General features: G+C 42.2%; 1 protein-coding gene across 2 annotated transcripts in view; it reads right to left on the bottom strand.

The window, feature by feature from the left end:
- The window catches only part of LOC116811966 (S-adenosyl-L-methionine-dependent tRNA 4-demethylwyosine synthase TYW1), a 269,724-nt gene that overhangs the window by 148,747 nt on the left and 99,905 nt on the right, over window positions 1-21,072 (bottom strand). For both annotated transcript variants that reach the window (XM_032757493.2, XM_032757500.2), the window contains exons 11-12: window positions 15,522-15,631; window positions 394-571 (exon numbers count right to left, since the gene is read on the bottom strand). In XM_032757493.2, coding sequence (XP_032613384.1) covers window positions 394-571; window positions 15,522-15,631 — 288 coding nt within the window. The remainder of the gene's footprint in view (window positions 1-393; window positions 572-15,521; window positions 15,632-21,072) is intronic.

Below are 21,072 nucleotides of genomic sequence, written 5' to 3'. Positions count from 1 at the left end.
GGGGCAGCGGGGGCGGGAACCCCTCCCCATCCACCCCACCCGCAGCAAGGGAGGAAGAGGAGAAAACAAAAAAAAAAAAAAAAAAAAAAAAAAAAAAAAATTAAATGACAGCTTCTCTGGCAAGTTTTACCCTGCCTCTCCCATTTGGAAAAAAATTCATTCTCTTTTGAATTCCCCTAGCAACATTAACTGTGCCTCTAGTCTTTTTACTAATGTTGTTGTCCCTAATAGAACAGATTTTGAAGAGCGGGACCATCTTCACCTCCCAAAGCCCAACATTTGTATGTAGTAAGTAATCAATAAATCCTATTTGATTGCATTAATGCCTATTAGTTTTACTTTGCAGTGAAACATAGATTCAAGCAGCATCTCTCCATAGGCTGGAGAACTCACCTGATTTCCGCAGGAAATTGTGCATTTGTGACCAGGAAGCTGGAGATTTTACACTGGTGGAGTAGCTTCAAAAACCTGTTGATCTCTGGGTACATTATTGGTTCTCCCACAAGGGACAATGCACAGTGCTTTACCATCATTCCTTCTTCAAAGCGCTCCGCTTTGACGCCCGGTACTCCTGGAGATTACAGTGAGAAGGACCCAGCTACATAAGGCACAGACAGAGGATGTCACTTACATTTTTCTTAATGATGCTTTGATTTTATAGAGCAAATTCATTTTTGATACCAAAGAATACAAAACAAAGGCCAAAGGGCAGGGCAGGACTAAAATTATTAAATCAGAAAAATCAGTCAGTAACCTCATTCTTAGTTCTGGTACCAGTTAAACTACATCAATACAAGCAGGCAAAACTAGCTTTGTTAGCTAATTATTTGGAATGCAGAATAAATCCCTTTGCATAATTTGCTTAGCTTTGCATTCTTTCCTGTTGATCTAAGAAAGTGAACTCAGTATATCTGCATAAGAACAAGCTTCTTCTAGACCAGTCATTCCTCAAGTATCCTGAACTGGGAAAGTAGATGTAGTTTGGTCCAAAGCTGTATAGGAGAGAAAAAGAAGAGACCTAATCATTCTCATCTTTGGCTTCATACTGGAATACTTCATAATTCATACTTCATACTGGAATCACCTGAGGAGCTTCAAAAAATACTTCTACAGGCCAGGTGCGGTAGCTCACACCTGTAATCCCAGCACTTTGGGAGGCCAAGGCAGGAGGATTGCTTGAGCCCAGGAGTTCAAAACTAGCCTGGGCAATATAGTGAGACCTTGTCTCTACTAAAAATTAAAAAAAAAGAAAAATAGCTGGGCATGGTGGCACATGTCTGTGGTCCCAACTACTTGGGAGGCTGATGTGGGAAGATCACTTGAGTCTGGGAGATTGAGGCTGCAGTGAACCACTATCATGCCACTACACTCCAGCCTGGATGACAGAGCGAGGCCCTGTCTCAAAAAACAAAAATAGGCTGGGCACGGTGGCTCACACCTGTAATCCCAGCACTTTGGGAGGCCAAGACGGGCAGATCACTTGAGGTCAGGAGTTCAAGACCAGCCTGGCAACATGGTAAAACCCTGTCTCTACTAAAAATGCAAAAATTAGCTAGGCGTGGTGGTGGATGCCTCTAATCCCAGCTACTCGGGAGGCTGAGGCAGGAGAATCGCTTGAACCCAGGAGGCACAGATTGCAGTGAGAGGAGATGGTGCCACTGCACTCCAGCCTGGGCAACAGAGTGAGACTCCGTCTCCAAAAAAAAAAAGAATACTGCCACCTAGGTCCACCTCTAAAGAGTCTGTTTCATCAGAGTGGATGCAAGGCTGGGCAATAAGTTTTGTTAAAGCTTCTCAGATGATTGTTACGTATAGCCAAGGCTAAAAGCCACTGCATGAAACCAGAGGAGCCCAACCTGTCTGCCCATTGGAATTACCTTGGAATCTTAACATTCCCACAATCCAGGCCACACCTCAGATCAACTAAACGCCAATCTCTGGCGGAGGGGTGCAGGCAATTCGCAGTTTCTGAAGCCCCCCAGGTGATTCCAATGTGTAGACAAGCTTAGTAGCCACTAGCACACACCACTCGTTCTGAATCCTAGCTGGACACTGGAATTACCCAAAAAACATTTAAGAATCCCAATGTCCAGGCCGTATCCCAAACATATTAAATCACAGTCTCTGGGGAGGGGCCTCGTGCATCAGGATTTCTAAAGGGCTCTCCGTGTGATTCCAGCATGCAGCTTGGTTTGACAGGTAGTGCTCTTGACTCAATGTGGAAGGCATTAAGAGATACGCTGTCCTAAAAGTCCTTCAGTCTAACAGAGAATGTGAAAGACTCGGAAAGAGTGTAAATAGGCAAAAATATGTATCCTAAGAACACATGAACACATAGAGGGGAATGACACACACTGGGGCCTATCAGAGGGTGGAGGGTGAGAGAAGGGAGAGGATCAGGAAAAACAACTAATGGGTACTGGGCTTAATACCTGGGTGATGAAATAATCTGTACAACAAACCCCCATGACACAAGTTTACCTATGTAACAAACCTGCACTTGTACCCCTGAACTTAAAATAAGAGTTAAAGAAAAAATATATATCGCCTTGACTCCTGATAGTTCTAAATCAATGATTTCTAGGTTCCTTTTGAAGAATACATTCTCTCTGCAGGATACAGATTCCTCATGGAGCTTGGGCCTCGGGGAGAAGCGTGTTCATGTGTCTTCTCTAACTCTTATTGGACATCTTTGTTTTGTTTGTTTGTTTGTTTGTTTTTGAGATGCAGTTGCGGCTCCATCGCCCAGGCTGGAGTTCAGTGGCACAATCTCGGCTCACTGCAAGCTCCGCCTCCTGGGTTCAAGCCATTCTCCTGCCTCAGCCTCCCGAGTAGCTGGGACTACAGGCACCCGCCACCATGCCTGGCTAATTTTTTGTATTTTTAGTAGAGACAGGGTTTCACCATGTTGGCCAGGATGGTCTCGATCTCCTGACCTCGGGATCTGCCCGCCTCGGCCTCCCAAAGTGCTGGGATTACAGGCGTGAGCCACTGTGCCCAGCCATCATTGGCCATCTTTGAAACACAACTTTCTTAGCTGCGAACGGTAAGGACCTTGAAGAATTTTTGGGGGGATTAAATGAGATAATGCATGTAAAGGCCTTAGCAGAGTGTCTGGCACACAAGAAACATTCATTAACGATTTGCTATTACCACCTTTATCCAGGTTTATCAAACTGATTCGATCCCAGTCACTGTCACCTTAACAACAATAACAAAGAACGTGGGCGAAATAAAGTTAAATTTCACTGCTCAGTTGTGCCTCAGTTTTCAGAAAGTGATTTTATTTTAGACACACTGTTCCGCCAGACCCTGATTGACTTCAGTAGGGATAGCACCACGTGTGAGGGGCTGGCAAAGAGATTCAGAGCCAGTGAACGAGATATAGGGGCTGTTGTTGTTGTTGTTTTTGAGACAGAGTCTCGCACTGTTGCCCAAGCAGGAGTGCAATGGCGCAATCTCAGCTCACTGCAACCTCCACCTCCCAGGTTCAAGCAATTCTCTTGCCTCAGCCTCCTCAGTATCTGGGATTACAGGCGCACACCACCACGCCTGGCTAATTTTTTTTTTTTTGTATTTTTAGTAGAGATGCGGTTTCACTATGTTGACCCGCCTCAGCCTCCCAAAGTGCCACCGTGCCCGGCCAAGACATAGGGTTTATTGAAGGGACTCACAAACAGGGCAGTCCAGTGGCAGTAGGCTGGGCAGGAGAACTACAATTGCTTGTAAAAAGCATGCAGTTTGGTTGGGCACGGCAGCTCATGCCTGTAATCCCAGCACTTTGTGAGGCCGAGGTGGGTGCATCACTTGAGGTCAGGAGTTCAAGACCAGCTTGGCCAACATGGCAAAACCTCATCTCTACTAAAAATACAAAAATTAGCCAGGTGTGGTGGTGCATGCTTGTAGGCCCAGCTACTCGGGAGGCTGAGGCAGAAGAATCACTTGAACCTGGGAGGCGGAGGTTGCAGTGAGCTGAGACTGCGCCACTGCACTCTAGCCTGGGCAACAGGGCAAGACCCTGTCTGGAAAAAAAAAAAAATCATGCAGTTTATACAGCATTTTCACTTAGTACCCCCCACCAACTAGCGATCTCCACCAGGCACCACTTTATTTAACCCAAAACAATGGGCCTTGATCCCCTGTACAACCTGCATTCCACAGGAAGGGCTAGGGGTTCAGATGTTCCTCATAGATAGAGAATGATCTGCCCAAAATAAAACCTTCACAGAAAAAAACAGAGAATGAATCCCCAGGTTGGCCACTCCTGGATCTCCCAGTTCAGAGCTCAGAACACACATTCTTCTTAGAACACACAGTCATTCTCCAGGTATGTTTAAGTTAAGGTATTGGTGTCAGCTGTGCTTCACACACACACACACACACACACACACACACACACACACACACACACTCTCTCTCTCTCTCACTCTCTCTAATTCTTTCTCTCTCTTTCTCCCACAGCTTAGAAATACAAAAGTGTAAGTTACGTGAAAAAAACACTCAGCATCACTAATAATCATTTGCAGAGAAATGCAAATTAAAATTACAATGGGATATCATCTTATACTAGTCAGAATGGCTATTATTAAAGCAAAACAACAGAATTGGCATGGATTACACACTGTTGGTGGGGATGTAAATTAGTTCAACCTCTATGGAGAGATTTCTCAAAGAACTAAAAATAGAACTACCATTCAACCCAGTAATCCCATTACCGGGTATCTACCCAAAGAAAAAAAAAACATTATATTAAAAAAAACCTGTACCCACTCGTATGTTCATCGCAGCACTATTCACAATAACTAAAAGTCATGAAACCATGACCTAAGTATCCATCAACGGTTGACTGGATAAAGAAAATACGGTACATATACACCATGGAATACTATGCAGCCATAAAAATGAACAAAATCATGTCCTTTACAGGAACATGGATGAAGCTGGAGGCCATCATCCTAGGTGAACTAAAAAACAGAACACCAAATATCACACGTTCTCACTTTTAAGTGGGAACTAACCAATGGGTACACATGGACCTAGAGATGGAAATAATAGAGACTAGAGACTCCAAAAGTGGATGGGACGGGGTGAGAGTTGAAAAACTGCCTATCAGGTACAATGTTCACTATTTGAGTAATGGGTATGCGAGAAGCCTAATTCCCGCGGTACATAATACGCCAATGTAAATAACATGCACATGTACCCCTAATGCAAAATAATAAATAAAATAAAACACAAAGTGCAAGTAAATCCCCAAGAGATCAAAGCAACAGAGTGCAGACCAAAATGAGAACAATCTAAGCATGACAAGTGATGTCCTTTTATGACTATGTAACTGCAATTGTAAGAATGTATTTCGTGTCAGTATTTTTGGATGGATGAATAATTTTTTAGGTTATTGAAATCTAAGATCTTAACTCAAGTAAAACAAGGTTTTTAAATAAAATTTGATCCTGAAGCTCATTCTATGTTGCCAAGACAACTCAGCATTAAGCATAACATTTGCTTTTCGAAAAGCATATCATTAACTATAATCCTCACCATGAGCAGCTGAGTAGAAAGGAAGGTTGAACCTGAACTCCAAAACCAACCTAAAACTCAGAAAGTGGAAGGAGCATCGGCTAGGCCCCGGCCACTGGGATTCAGATGCACTGGGTTCACACTCTAGCTCCACTGTGAAGGTAGTTTTATATCCTTGGTCAAGACTCTCTCACCCTCTCCAAGCCCATTCCCTGATTTTTAAAATGGAGATTTTACACACACACATACAGCTATTACAACAATTAAATGAAATAAGCTACATGAAATACTTAATGGGGTGCCAGGCCCAGCACATACACATTCAAAACATGCTAGCTGCAAATGTTTTTATTTTGTGAACTGAAAAATAAATTCAATTACTTTTATTTTTTTTAGACAAGGTCTGCCTCTGTCACCCAGGCTGGAGTGCGGTGATGTGATCAAGCTGACTGCAGCCTCAATCTCCTGGGCTCAGGTGACCCTCCCACCTCTGCTTCCTCAGGTGCTAGGACCACAGGCATATGCCACCGCACTTGGCTAATTTTTTTAAAATTTTTGGTAAAGACGAAGTTTTGGGCCAGGCGTGGTGGCTCACGCCTGTAATCTCAATATTTTGGGAGGCTGAGGCGGGTGGATCATGAGGTCAGGGGTTCGAGACCAGCCTGACCAACATGGTGAAACCCCGTCTCTACCAAAAATACAACAACATTAGCCAGGCGTGGTGGCGGGTGCCTGTAATCCCAGCTATTCAGGAGGTTGAGCCAGGAGAATTGCTTGAACCCAGGAGGTGGAGGTTGCAGTGAGCCAAGATCTCGCCACTGCACTGCACTCCAGCCTTGGCAGCAGGGTGAGATTCCGTCTCAAAAAAAAAAAAAGAAGGTGATAAGCACGTAGAAAAGTAAAGAAAGTGCAGGGCAATGAAGATGTGGGGTGCCAACAGGAAAAAGAGGCAGGCTGCCTTGTCAATCAGGCTGGTCAGGATAAGTCTTGCTAAAAAAGGGGAGTGTAGTTGGAGGAGGTGAGGGAGTAGGCCAAGAGGGCAAAGAGGGAAGAGCATTCCAGTCGAAGGAAAGACCCCAAGGTGGGAGCCTGCCTGATTATGTCTAGGGAACCTGAGTCACATGGGTAGCCAATGCAGGATTTTGAGAAGAGGGTGGCATAAACTAATTTTTGTTTTAAGTAGATTACATCGGGTTCTCCACTGAGAACAGAGGGGCAAGGAGCGAGGATAATCTGCCGACAGACTATAATATAATACAAAAAGGAAACGGTGGCTTGGACCAAGGTGGTGACACTGGAGGTGGCATAATAGTGGAGGTGGCAAAGTTGATCAGCTGGCTCTACTTTCAAGGTATCGTCAAGAGGGATTTTCAAATGGATTGGATGTAGTGTATGAGAGAGTGAGAGGGCTCAATGATTTCTACAAAGTGTTTGGCTCGAGCAACATGGCTGCCATCAACTCAGACAAAGCAAGCATTGGGGCTAACAGGACAGGGAGGAGGACCATGGACTGAGTCCTACAACACTTACAGTTCTGGGGAGAGAAGAGGGACCAACAAAGGGCACTACCACAGAGCAGCCAGGGAGGACAGGAGGAAACCTAGAAGCAAAGACACCAACGCCACCCTTTCCAGAAAGCTACACATAAAAATATCATAATCAAATTCCCCCATTTAGACAATCACAAAAACAAACAAAATACAAGACAAAAAAAATTCTTGATGACCAACTTTTTAAAGTAATAGATTCTTAGATCTTAAAGTTATCCTGATTCTCTCACAAGTAAGGCATTGAGAAGCTTATGTAAAACCTTGGTTCTCTCCTTCATAAGAGCATGTTTCTATTTCTTGCTCTCTGCCAGAGGCTGTTACACCGGTCCTCCCAAAAACAAAGCCTAAAGGACTCCACTTCATGTCTTGCACTGTCCTCAAGGAAATATGACACAAATTGAAACAGCCTCTAAATTTCTTTTTTATTATTATTATACTTTAAGTTCTAGGGTACATGTGCACAACACGCAGGTTTGTTACATATGTAAACATGTGCCATGTTGGCGTGCTACACCCGTTAACTCGTCATTGACATTAGGTGTATCTCCTAATGCTATCCCTCCCCTCTCCCCCTAACCCATGACAGGCCCCAATGTGTGATGTTCCCCTTCCTATGTCCAAGTGTTCTCATTATTCAATTCCCACCTATGAGTGAGAACATGAGGTGTTTGGTTTTCTGTCCTTGCGATAGTTTGCTCAGAATGATGGCTTCCAGCTTCATCCATGTCCCTATAAAGGACATGAATTCATCCTTTTTTATGGCTGCATAGTATTCCATGGTGTATATGTGCCACATTTTCTTAATCCAGTCTATCATTGTTGGACATTTGGGTTGGTTCCAAGTCTTCGCTATTGTGAATAGTGCCGCAATAAACATACATGTGCATGTGTCTTTATAACAGCATGATTTATAATCCTTTGGGTATACACTCAGTAATGGGATGGCTAGGTCAAATGGTATTTCTAGTTCTAGATCCCTGAGGAATCGCCACACTGACTTCCACAATGGTTGAACTAGTTTACAGTCCCACCAACAGTGTAAAAGTGTTCCTATTTCTCCACATCCTCTCCAGCACCTGTTGTTTCCTGACTTTTTAATGATCACCATTCTAACTAGTGTGAGATGGTATCTCATTGTGGTTTTGATTTGCATTTCTCTGGTAACAGCCTCTAAATTTCTAATGGAAAGGATTCCTGGAGAAGAAAGAAAGAGTCCACATGAGACACAGGACATTTCAACAGCAAATCTATAGTGCTGTTTCCCATTATCTCACACTCACACACACACACACGCACACACACATGCACACACACACACGCATGCATGCACATGCACACACACACGATCTGTTCTCTTCATGGTGCCCAAATCTTAAACCTTTCACAACTAAGCTCTGCTTTGTTATGATAATTTTTTTGGTTTTTTTGGTTAAGCAAGTTTTCTGACATTTTTCTTATTCTGAACAGCTTCCTGATCTTGGATAATCACAATTACAGTCATCAGAGTAACTAACGAGCGGACTTCATCTCATTGAAAGATGACAAAGCCAGAACTTAAGATCCTAAAATTTTCATCCTAATGTCATAGTGATAAACCAAATAACACACAAATAAACATGATGTAATGCTCAGTATATTCCTATTTCTAAAGTTTGGGCCGATCAGAAATAAAACATTCTCTTCTTTCTTCTCATAACAATGCAGTTCCTGGCCAAAAATCTTCCCAACGACCCGTCCTGACTAAAAGTCATAAATAATACCTGTTTGATATAGATACTCCACTTGAGGTTTTTCATAAATTAGTTTCTGAAAACAATTAACAGGTGGTGTTCTCTTCCCCACCTTCACATTTTCTTTATGATGTGTATGTTAGCATACCTAGCTTGTGAAAACCATCTGTTGGAGATCTTTTATTTCTTGCAGTACTTCACTTCTAGCCTAAAGTATAGATAAAAACACCTAGCAATAAATGATGTCTTTTTCATCTTTGCAGCTTTAATACCGAGGACGTTCCTGACAAAGACGGTGCAATCACTTGGTGTTTGCTGAACGGGTGGAAAACTGAGCTAAAGAAACCTCAGCCCCATTTTCTGGGAACTATTTCTCCCTGCCATGGTAGTACTTAGAAGGGGGCAGGCAGCATTTTGAATAGACGCTGAGTGGCACTGAAATTCTGACCCACTTTTAATCAATACAAAGTTAATTTTGTATGTATATAAAAGGAAAGCTAATAGGTCAGGAAAAGAAACATATTTTTATAACTCAGTGAAATAACTGAAAAGACAATGATTGCCCTCAGAATTAAGAACACAAAAGAGAAGCATTGAAAACATCAGGAATTATCTTTCAAAGCTGCTCAGGACTGGCCACTTAGCTCCAGTTGGGGAACTCAGACAATAAGCAACAATCCCCACAGCCAGTTCCACCTTTCACACAACTGAACCAGACCCAGGACAGACAGCAGGCGTTCTTTGTCATGGGGTGGGAACTCACACTAGAAAGCAAAGGACTCTCCAAGCCAGAGTGGGGTAAATAATTAATGAGCATTCCCGTCTCAAGGCCATGCCTTCCATCTACAGTGGAGTCTTGAGCACTCAGCGCATCGACCTTTACCAGCAGTCCTCCCCACCAGATGCCCTGCACTGGATACCTAAGCCTTGGGAGTGGACAGGGCCGCCACCTGGAGAAGGGCCCTCTCAACGGGCAGAGGAGCCTGGGTCCCGAGGGGACAAGGAGCCTGGGTTGCCCCCACCCCACTGAGGGAGTTCCTCTTGCCCCCTACCCCCAGGGCTTGTATATAGATTATAAATATATAAGGGGGAAAGGCATGGTGAGGGAGGGGTTTTGGGGCTGGGGCCTCACTTCCCCTCCTCCCCCTTCCCCTGGTCCCCTGTCCCTGGGGCTGTTTGTTAAAAAAGAGTAATAAAAGGATTTAAAAAAATAATAATAATAATTAATGAGCTAACAGTGGACCTACAAAAAGAGGCCAAAGTGGAGATACCAGGAATATCACAAACTACGAAGGAAATGCCGTCAAGCCTTTGAAATTGACTATAATTGCCATTTATACAAGAAATCTGTTTGTAAGCATTTCTGTTTAAGCCTGAAATTTGTATTCCCATAGATACAATATTATTAAAATGAAAATTAAGGCCAGGTGCAGTGGTTCACACCTATAATCCCGGCACTTTGGGAGGCTGAGGCTGAAGGATTGCTTGAGCCCAGGAGTTCGAGATCAGACTGGGCAACATAGTGAGACCCCCATATCTACAAAAATGTTTTTTAAAGTATTAGCTGAGTTTGGTAGCACGCGCCTGTAATCCCAGATATTTGAGAGGCTGAGACAGGAGGACTGCTTGAGCCCAGGAGGTTGAGGCTACAGTGAGCCATGATCATGCCATTGCATTCCAGCCTGGACAACAGAACAAGACCCTATCCCTTTACGGCCTTTTTCAGTTGAAATTACTTGCTGCCAAGAGAACAGAAAATACAATCAATATTCTGAAATACTAAAATTCTATAATGCTGTCAAAGTTAACATTTTAAAAGAAATCACATAACATTTTTTTCTTTGAAGTGTTACAGACTACCACCAGTTTTCCAGAAGGGCTCTGGATTCTTACAAATTATGCACTTTACCCTTTACTAATTAGGGTTTTTTTTCTTTTCTATTATCATAATTTTACAGCAAGATTTACTATGACTATTATAGGAATAAGATGGATTTTCAAAAATAATGGCTTGTTTAGCCTAACTTAGAACACAGAAAAAAGCATTAAACAAATAGTTACCAGGGCCCCAAAATTACAAATTAAGGGATCTCTCATTCATTGTGAAAATGTAAAACAAATGAGAGCCAGGCACGGTGGCTCATGCCTGTAATCCCAGCACTTTGGGAGGCCCAAGCAGAAGGATCATTTGAGCCCAGGAGTTCAAGACCAGCCTGGGCAATATAGGAAGAACCCATCTCTATTAAAATTTTTAAATTAGCTGAAGCACAGTAGCATGCACCTGTAGTTCTGGCTACTTGGGAGGCTGAGGTGGGAGGATCACTTGAGCCCAAGAGGCAGAGGTTGCAGTCAGCCAAGATCACGCCACTGCACTCCAGCCTGGGTAACAGAGTGAGACCCTGTCTCCAAGTAAATAAATAAAGTAAAATAAAATAAAAATAAAACAAATGAGGCTCCCTTATGCCTACGTGCTGACCCATCTACACCCTCCACACCTTCAAACATGCACCTGTTTTCTGCTAGCTTCAAGAAAAACTGCTTTGCTAACCTGAAGAGCATCAATGTGCAAATATCAACCAGTTCCACTCTGAAAACCCTTCCAGCAAATTTGCTGCTGATTAAATACACTGATGTTTTGCTGACATGGTAACATGTTATCAAGTCAATCCATTCAGATACGAAAAAAAAAATCCTTTGTAGGAATTACCAGGGTAAAATAGACACTGTATAAATACCATTTTTAAGTATGAAATTGGTGGCAGTTGTTGAATTTCTGGGGATCATTCCTTCCATCATATGCATTCTAATGCCTACTCAGGATTCACGCATCCATAGACGTGCTCTATTCTTTCTCTCTGCTATCCTGAATCCTATCATCCCTCAAGAGAATATAAATTTTAAAACTCTTTTGTTTTCCTCACATCATAAGAACCCATGGACAAACCATTTGAGATGCCTGCTGATTAACGTTAAGCCTAAGGTCACTATTGGACACCCCTTTCTGCACAGGACAAGACCCTCAACAGGCCCAGCAGACAATGAAAAACATGTGCTCACGGAACTCACCTAACACATTTTATTAACACCAACAAAGTCTACCTCATGGTTTATTCATTACATATTTCCATTTAAAGTGCATTTGCAAAAATGCTCCTGTCAGAAAAACTACTATCCAAACTCAGATCATCATTCTGTATGAAGGACATCTCAGCATAAAGAAATGAAGGTGTCTATTCTTCAGGGCAGGGCTGATTCCTCCTCACACAAACTGCCCGAGACACAGTTCATTCAGGGAGACTCCAGGATGTCCAGGAAACACACATCCTCAGTCATCGTCCCATTAGCTCCTTAAGCACTAACTCAAAAATCAACTTCATATAAAAATAAAACTGGCATTTCCTGCTTCTGATATTACTATCTGTGATGGTTAATTTTATATGTCAACCTGTCTGGGTCACGGCGTCCAGATATTTGTTCAGCCATTATTCTGGATGTTTCTGTGGAGGTGTTTTTTGGATGAGATTAACATTTAAATTGCTGGGCTTTCAGTAAAGTAGATTGCCCGTCATAATGTGGATGGATCTCATCCAATCATTGGAAGGCTTTAATATAAAAAGATTGACCTGTTCCAAGCAAGAAGGAATTCTGCCAGGAGAATGCCTTTGAACTTGAACTCCCACTCTTCCCTGAGTCTCCAACCTGCCAGTCAACCCATGAGATGTTGAACTCACCAAGCCTCCACAAATACATGAGCCAACTCCTAAAAATGAACAAATGAATCTCAATCTCAGTCTCTCTGTCTGTCTCTCTCTCTCCCCTCATACACGCACACACATACACATATACACACACCCATTAGTTCTGTTTTTCTGGAGAACCCTAACACACTCTCTAAAGGAAAATAAGACTTTGCCTTGAAATTTATTAAAAAGACACATAGATTACTTGAAGATCAACAGTCAATTATTAACTAAACCAACAATGAGTCTAGGAAAAGCCAGTCAAATTCCAGATGTGGGGCTTACTAGTTCTTTACCAACGGTTTCATTTAATTTTCCAAAACACTGGTAAGAGACACTGCTTTATCAAGTATGAGAATGTAATTTTTACCCCTACCTCCTGCCACTGAAAAATGCTTGAAACTAAAAATCAAGATGAAAAATTAAAGTAATCATTAGCATCTCTGTAAATGTACAAAAGTCAGCCCACCTACAGATATACACAAATATGTACAGGTCAACTTTCCCTAGAAAATTCATAAAGAATAAAAGTATAATTATCAACTAATTTTTTTGTTTTTGAGATGGAGTCTCACTTTGTCACCCAGGCTGGAGTCCAGTGGCGTGTTAACTCAGCTCACTGCAACCTCTGCCTCCCGGGTTCAAGCGATTCTCCTGCCTCAGCCTCCCGAGTAGCTGAGATTAAAAGGCACACACCACCATGCCTGGCTAATTTTTGTATTTTTAGTAGAGATGGGGTTTCACCATGTTGGCCAGGCTAGTCTCGAACTGCTGACCTCAGGAGATCTGCCTACCTCAGCCTCTCAAAGTCCTGGGATTACAAGCGTGAGGCACTGCGCCGAGACTACTGAATAATTATCTTTTATAAATTACTACTGATCTTGAACCATTATTTGCATGACTTTTCTCCATTTCTCATAAGAATGAGAAGTAAGTATGAGCCCATTTTCATACTGTTATAAAGAACGGTCGGAGACGGGGTAATTTATAAAGGAAAAGAGGTTTAATTGACTCGCAGTTCAGCATGGCCGGGGAGGCCGCAGGAAATTTACAATCACAGCGGAAGGCAAAGGGGAAGCAAGGCACCTTCTTCACAAGGCAGCAGGAAGGAGAAGTGCAGAGCAAAGGGGGAAGAGCCCCTCATAAAACCATCAGATCTCGTGAGAACTCACTCACTATCATGAGAACACCACGGGGGAAACAGCCCCCACATTTCAATTACCTCCACCTGGTCTCTCTCGATGCATAGGGATTATGGGGATTATGGAGACTACAATTCAAGATGAGATTTGGGTGAGGGGGACAAAGCCTAACCATATCAAGTGGTAAGGAGTATTATAATATTATGAATGAGTGGCCAGAACAGATTTCCTTACATGAAAGAATCACCTGGTCTTCAGAATGCTAATTACTGAGGTTTCTAAAGACTTCCACATGTGCTATTAATACCTTAAGAGTGTCTATATTAAAACAGCCTTGGCTGGGACTATTTTTTAATGGTTGCATATGACGGGAAAGAAGAATACAGGAGAGGAGTCACCAGTGGTAGGTAGAGACCAGAGTATACAGATTCAACAGGGAACCTAACAAATTCCAATTCATCACCTACAGCTGTTGCTTTATGAAGCCATCACATGTACAGTAGTGGTTCTCAAAGCGTGGTCCCTAGTTCAACAACATCAACACCAACCAGAAACCTGTTAGAAATGCACATTCTCAGGTGGCTCACACCTGTAATCCCAGCACTTTGAGAGGCCAAAGCGGGCGGATGGCTTCAGTCCAAGAGTTTGAGACCAGCCTGGGCAACATGGCTAGACCCCATCTTCACAAAAAATTAGCCAGGCGTGGTGGCCCGCGCCTATAGCCCCAGCTACTCAGGAGGTAAGGCTGAGGTGGGAGGATTATCTGAGCCTGGGAAGTGAAGGTTGCAGTGAGCCAAGATGGTACCACATACTCCAGCCTGGGTGACAGAGCGAGATCCAGTCCAAAAAAAAAAAAAGAAGAAAGAAAAAAAAGCATACTCTTGGGCTTACTGACCCAATCTCTGGGAAAGGAAACCAACAATCTGTGTTTTAACAAGCTCTCCAGATGATTCCGATGCATGATAAAGTTTGAGAACCAGTAACCTCCAGTGAAGTCAATATTTGTTAATATGAGACAGAATTAAATCAGGAAATTCAAAAAAATGGAGTGGCTGAATTTTACCACATTACTATGCATTATATGGAAGAAACTGTTATTTATATTATCCCTTCTTTTTTTTTTTAATAAGGAATTCATTCAAAACTGTTTTCCCATCACTAACTAACATTATTTAAGATTTTCCACTAACCTAAAATTTCCAATCCATTCAAAAGGCTGCTTAGCTCAGCAAGACAGAACAATAGCAAAGGTTTCCAGGAAGATTGATGGTACATTCCCAGGTAAAGCTTTCAAGTTGAATGCAGCATATTATAAGTTGCTAAACTTTTTATTATTTATTTCTGAGATGGACTTTCGCTCTTTTCGCCCAGGTTGGAGTGGAGTGGAGAGATCTCGGCTCACTGCAAACTCTGCCTCCCAGGTTCAAGCAATTCTCCTGCCTCAGCCTCCCAAGTAGCTGGGATTACAGGCAATCACCATCATGCCCAGTTAATTTTTGCATTTTTAGTAGAGACGGGGTTTCACCATGTTAGCCAGGCTCATCTCGAACTCCCGACCTCAGGTGATCCGCCCGCCTCGGCCTCCCAAAGTGCTGGGATTACAGGTGTGAGCCATCACACCTGGCCAAGTTGCTACATTTTAAATTTTTAGTTCTTCCATCATATGGGATGTAAAAGCTAAAAAGGCAAAATATATATAATATTCCTACAAAGTTTTCACTTCCTTAGAGGAAAATTTGCCAGTGGGGACAAAATCCTACCAAAGAGGCAATTCTTCTGCCAATCTGATTCAGACTATCAACAGGCATTAGCATTCCTCTGTAGAGGGAAGATAAATACCTTTAAACTGCTTAATCATGTTCTGATGGTTTTCGATGGCTTCCTTCAAGATCATTTCAGGCTGGTCCATCTTCCACCGCCATTCAGTGCCCACGGGGTTGGTGTGGTGCCTAGGAACAAGACGCAAAGTTCTAAAAGACCCTTCTGTAATAAGATCCGGGCTAGTCATTTATGATGAAGTCATCCATTTTTAAAAATCACAAAATCAGGACTGGTTTCCTCCTAAGAGTTCAACCATGTATAGTGGTATTTTCCAACTTATTTTAAATCATGACACCCAACAGAGAGGGGTGAATAGAGAAATCATTCAACTCTTCCCAGAGATGTTGGGCACCTAATTCACTCAATTCCAGTTACAGGTTGACAGAACACTCTCTGCTGCTTTAACCATGTTAACTATGAATGTATACAAACAAGGCAAACTGTCACCACCATGTTACTGTCATCTACATCGACACTTCATAAAGTGAGTGAGGACAGCTGGAACACTTGCTTGGAAATCACGCCGACAGGGCCTGAGAATGAGTTTCTCTTGATGCAGGCCTGGGGAAAGGACAAGAACCTCCACCTGGGACCCAAGCAGCTACAAAACAATGTCATTTTGAGACCAAAACCACTGCTAGAGTGTATCCTGCCCTGGGAGCCAAAGCCCCTGTATCTCCATATTCCTGAGGTCCCACAACCATCACTCCATGGCCATACAAAAGATTACGATGCCATAACCCAAGCTATACCTAGCAGTACGACCATATCCAAGCACCTGAGCCCATTCAGAACCTTGTAATCCAAAAAAACAGGGCAGTGCAGTACAGCAAGGAGACTACCCCCAAGACAAACACAATGCCATTCAGAGCCCAAGGACCAGCTCCCCAGTGTCCACCACTGCCAACCCTCTCACCCTCACGACAGGCAGAACCACCGTGTGCCCTACAGGCCCCTCAAGGCCCAAGGACCATTCTGCCCAGAAACCAGCACCACTGAAGACACTACCCCCATAAGCAGCAGAGCTGCCAGAAATAGCACAAGCTCCCCCAGGGTCTAAGGACCAGCAAGCCCAGCAATACTGCCCCTAGCAAAGCCATGCCACTGCCTCCACAAACACCCACAGTCCAGGCCAGTGAGGCACCCACAGGAACCACAGGCACCGATTATGGCCAAAGAAATCACATGGAGACTACATTACTGTACCCGTCTAGAGGACAAGTCAAAGCACCCCACTCAACCAACACTATAAAATACTTCTCCAGGAAAGTCTTTCCCTATGAAAACTACTCCATAAAAATGGAAGAGGTGGCCGGGCGCAGTGGCTCACGCTTGTAATCCCAGCACTTTGGGAGGCCGAGGCGGGCGGATCACGAGGTCAAGAAATCGAGACCACGGTGAAACCCCGTCTCTACTAAAAATACAAAAAATTAGCCGGGCGCGGTGGCAGGCGTCTGTAGTCCCAGCTACTCGGAGAGGCTGAGGCAGGAGAATGGCGTGAACCCGGGAGGCGGAGCTTGCAGTGAGCCGAGATTGCGCCACTGCACTCCAGCCTGGGCGACACAGCGAGACTCCGTCTCAAAAAAAAAAAAGAAGAGGTGACTGTTATACCAGATGTACAGATATCAATGTAGGAAAAAACAAAAACATGAAATAGCAAGAAAACATGACATTCCCAAAGAAACACGATAATTCTCCAGTAACAGACCTGAAAGAAAGGAAAATCTAGGCCTGTAATGGAATTTAAAATAATGATCTTAAGGAAACTCAGAGAGATACAAGAGAATACACACAGACAATTCAATGAAATCAGGAAAAGAATTCATGATCTAAATGAGAAATTCAACAGAGATAGATATCACAAAAAAAGAGCCAAAGAGAAAACTTGAAGGTGAAGAATTCGATGAATGAAATAAATACAACTGAGAGTTCCAACAACATACTAGATCAAGGAGAACAAACAATGTCTGAACTTGAAGACAGGACTTTTGAAATGACCCAGTCAGACCAAAAAACAAAAAACAAAAAACAAAAAAAAAAAAAAAGGAAGAAGAAGAAAGAAGAAAAGGAGAAAAGAAAAAGAAAAGGAAAAGAAAGAAGAAGGAGGAGGAAGAGGAGAAGAAGAGAAGAAGGAAAAAAAGAAAGAAGAAAAGAAGAAGTGAGAAGGGAGAAGGAAGAAAGGATAGAGGAGAGAGGAGGAGTAAGAGCAGGAGGAGGAGGAGCAGCAGGAGGCGTAGGAATAAAAGCCTACAGGAATGATGGGACACCATTACATGAACAAATGTTTGCATTTAGGAATTCCAGAAGGAGAACAGGTGGGAAAAGACATGGAAAAGTAAATAGGTTTTAATGAAATAACAGCTGAAAACTTCCCACATTTGGGGAGAGATACGGACATTCAGATCAAGCAAGCTAAAAATTCCTCAAATGGATTAAATGCCAAAAAAAAAAAAAAAGCCTCCTTGAGACACATTATAGTCAAACTGTCAAAAGACAATGACAAAGAGAATTCTAAAAACAGCAATTGAAAAGCATCACGTCACATGTAAGGAAATCTCCATAAAAATAACAGCAGATTTCTCAGCAGAAACCTCACAGGCCAGGAGAGAATGGGATGATATATTCTAAGGGCTTAAAAAAAAAAAAAAAAAAAAAAAAGACCACCAAGCAAAACTATCCTCTGGAAATGAAGGAGAAATAAAGCCTGCCCCAGACAAGTAAAAATTGAGGGAATTCATCAACACTAGACTGGCCTTACAAGAAAAGCTTAGGGAATCCTACATCAGGAAATGAAAGAATGATAATTACCATCATGAAAATACGCAAAAGTATAAACTTACTGGTAGGGCCAATATACAAATGAGAAAAAAAAAAAGGATTCAAATGTTACCACTGTGGAAGACCACCAAACTGCAAAAATAAACAATAAGACAGTAAGAAAGCAAAAACAATATACAAAACAACACGAGTAAGTCATCATCTACCATGAATAACCTTGAATGTAAATGAATTAAAGTCCCTTGTTAAAAGATATAAACTGGCTGAATGAAAAAAAAAAACACCCAACTATTTGTTGCCTACAAGAAACTCACTTCACCTGTAAAGATATACACAGACTGAAAGTGAATGGGATGGAAAAATACATACCACACAAACCAAAACCAAAAGCAGCTGAGTGTGGTGGTTCACGCCTGTAATCCCCGCACTTTGGGAGGCTGAGGCAGGGAGGTCAGGAGTTCGAGACCAGCCTGGCCAACATGGTGAAACCCCGTCTCTACCAAAAATACAAAAATTAGCCAGGTGTGGTGGTGGGCACCTGTAATCCCAGCTACTCAGAAGGCTGAGGCAGGAGAATTGCTTGAACCTGAGAGGCGGAAGTTGCAGTGAGCCAGGATCACCCCACTGCACTCCAGCCTGGGCAACAGAGTGGGACTCCATCTCAAATAAAAAAAAAAAAAAAAAGCAAGCAAGAGTAGCTATCCTTATATAAGATAAAATAGACTTTAAGTCAGAAACTGTAAAATGAGACCAAGGAAAAAGTCATTGTATAACGATAAAGGAATCACTGCAGCAAGAGGATCTAACAACTGTAAATATTTATGTACCTAACACTGGAGCACTGAGATATAAAGCAAACATTATGAGATCTAATGGGAAAGACAGACTCTAACAATAGTCGGGGGCATCAACATCACACTCTCTCAGAATTGGACAGATCACCCAGACAGAAAATCAGTAAAGAAACACCAGATTTAAACCATAGGCCAAACTGACCTAACAGATACTGACAAAATATTTCATACTACACCTGCAGAATACACAATCTTCTCATTCATACATAAAATATTCTCCAGGGCAGACCATATTTTAGTCTCAAAAAATGTTAAAAAATCAAAATCCTATCAAGTATGTTTTTGGACAATGGAATAAAACAAGAAATCAGTCATAAAAGAACTTTGGAACCTATACAAAGTAATGGAAACCAAATAGCACACTCTTGAACAGCCAATGAGTCAATGAAGAAAGCAAGAAGAAAAATTAAATGTGTACTGAAACAAATGAAAGTAGAAGCAAATGTCAAAACTTAAGGGACAGAGCAAAAGCAGTACTAAGAGGGAAGTTTATAATAATAAACAACCATATCAAAAATGTAGAATGATTTCAAATATCAATCTAACAATGCACTTCAGGGAACCAGAAAAGCAAAAACAAACCAAACCCAAAATTACTAGAACAGAAAAAAATAATAATCAGAGCAAAAATAAATGAAGTTGAGACTAAAAAAACACAAAAATCAACAAAACAGAAAGTTTGTTTGTTAAAAAGATGAACATCGACAAGCCATTAGACTAACCGAGAAAAAAAAGAGAAGATCCAAATAAATATAATCAGAAACAAAAAAAGAGACATTACTACTGATACCACAGAAATACAAAGAATCATTAAAGACTGTTATAACCAACTGTACACCAACAAATTGGAAAACCTAGAGGAAACATAGAAATTCCTGTACACACACAACCTACGAAGAACAAACCAGGAAGAAAGAGAAAACCTGAACAGATCATTAACAAGATTAAATCAATAATAAAAAGTCTTCCAACAAAGAAAAGTACATGGCCAGATGGCTTCCCTGGTAAATTCCACCAAACCTAAACACACACACACACACACACACACACACACACACACACACCCCTCACACTAATACTTTTCAAACTATTTCAAAAAATTAAGGAGGAAGAAATTCTTAGAAACTCAGTATTATACGAGGCCAGTATTACCCCGAAATCAAAACAAGACAAAAACACAACAAAAAAGAAAAGGAAAATAGAATGCCAATATCCCTGATAAACAAAGGTATAAAAATCCTCGGCCGGGCGCGGTGGCTCATGCCTGTAATCCCAGCACTTTGGGAGGCCGAGGCGGGCGGATCATGAATTCAGGAGATCAAGACCATCCTGGCTAATACGGTGAAACCCTGTCTCTACTAAAAAAAATACCAAAAATTAGCCGGGCGTGGTGGCAGGCACCTGTAATCCCAGCTACTCAGGAGGCTTAGGCAGGGGAATCGCTTGAACCCAGGAGGTAGAGGTTGCAGTGAACCGAGATGGTGCCATTGCACTCCAGCCTGGGTGACAGAGAGAGACTCCATCTCAAAAAAAAAAAAAAGAAAGAAAAAAAAGAAAATTGCATATCACTGAGGAAAGAAATTGAAGAGAGCACACACAAAAAAATGGAAAGACATCCCATGTCCATGAGTTAGAAGAATAAATATACTTAAAGTTATCATACCACCCAAAGCAATTTACAGATTTGATGCAATCCCTATCAAACCACCAAAGACATTTTTCACAGAAATAGAAAACAATTCTAAAAATCACATGGAACCACTAAAATCCCCAAATAGCCAAAGAAATCCTATGCAGAACGAACACAACTCAAGGCATCACAGTACATGACTTCAAAATATACTACAGCCAGGTGCAGCGGCTCATGCCTGTAATCCCAGCACTTTGGGAGGCCGAGGCAGGCGGATCACAAAGTCAGGAGTTCAAGACCAGCCTGG

The sequence above is a fragment of the Hylobates moloch genome, unplaced genomic scaffold, assembly GCF_009828535.3.
Source record: "Hylobates moloch isolate HMO894 unplaced genomic scaffold, HMol_V3 SCAFFOLD_1, whole genome shotgun sequence".
NCBI lineage: Eukaryota > Metazoa > Chordata > Mammalia > Primates > Hylobatidae > Hylobates > Hylobates moloch.
This window is presented reverse-complemented; position numbering and strand designations above follow the sequence as displayed.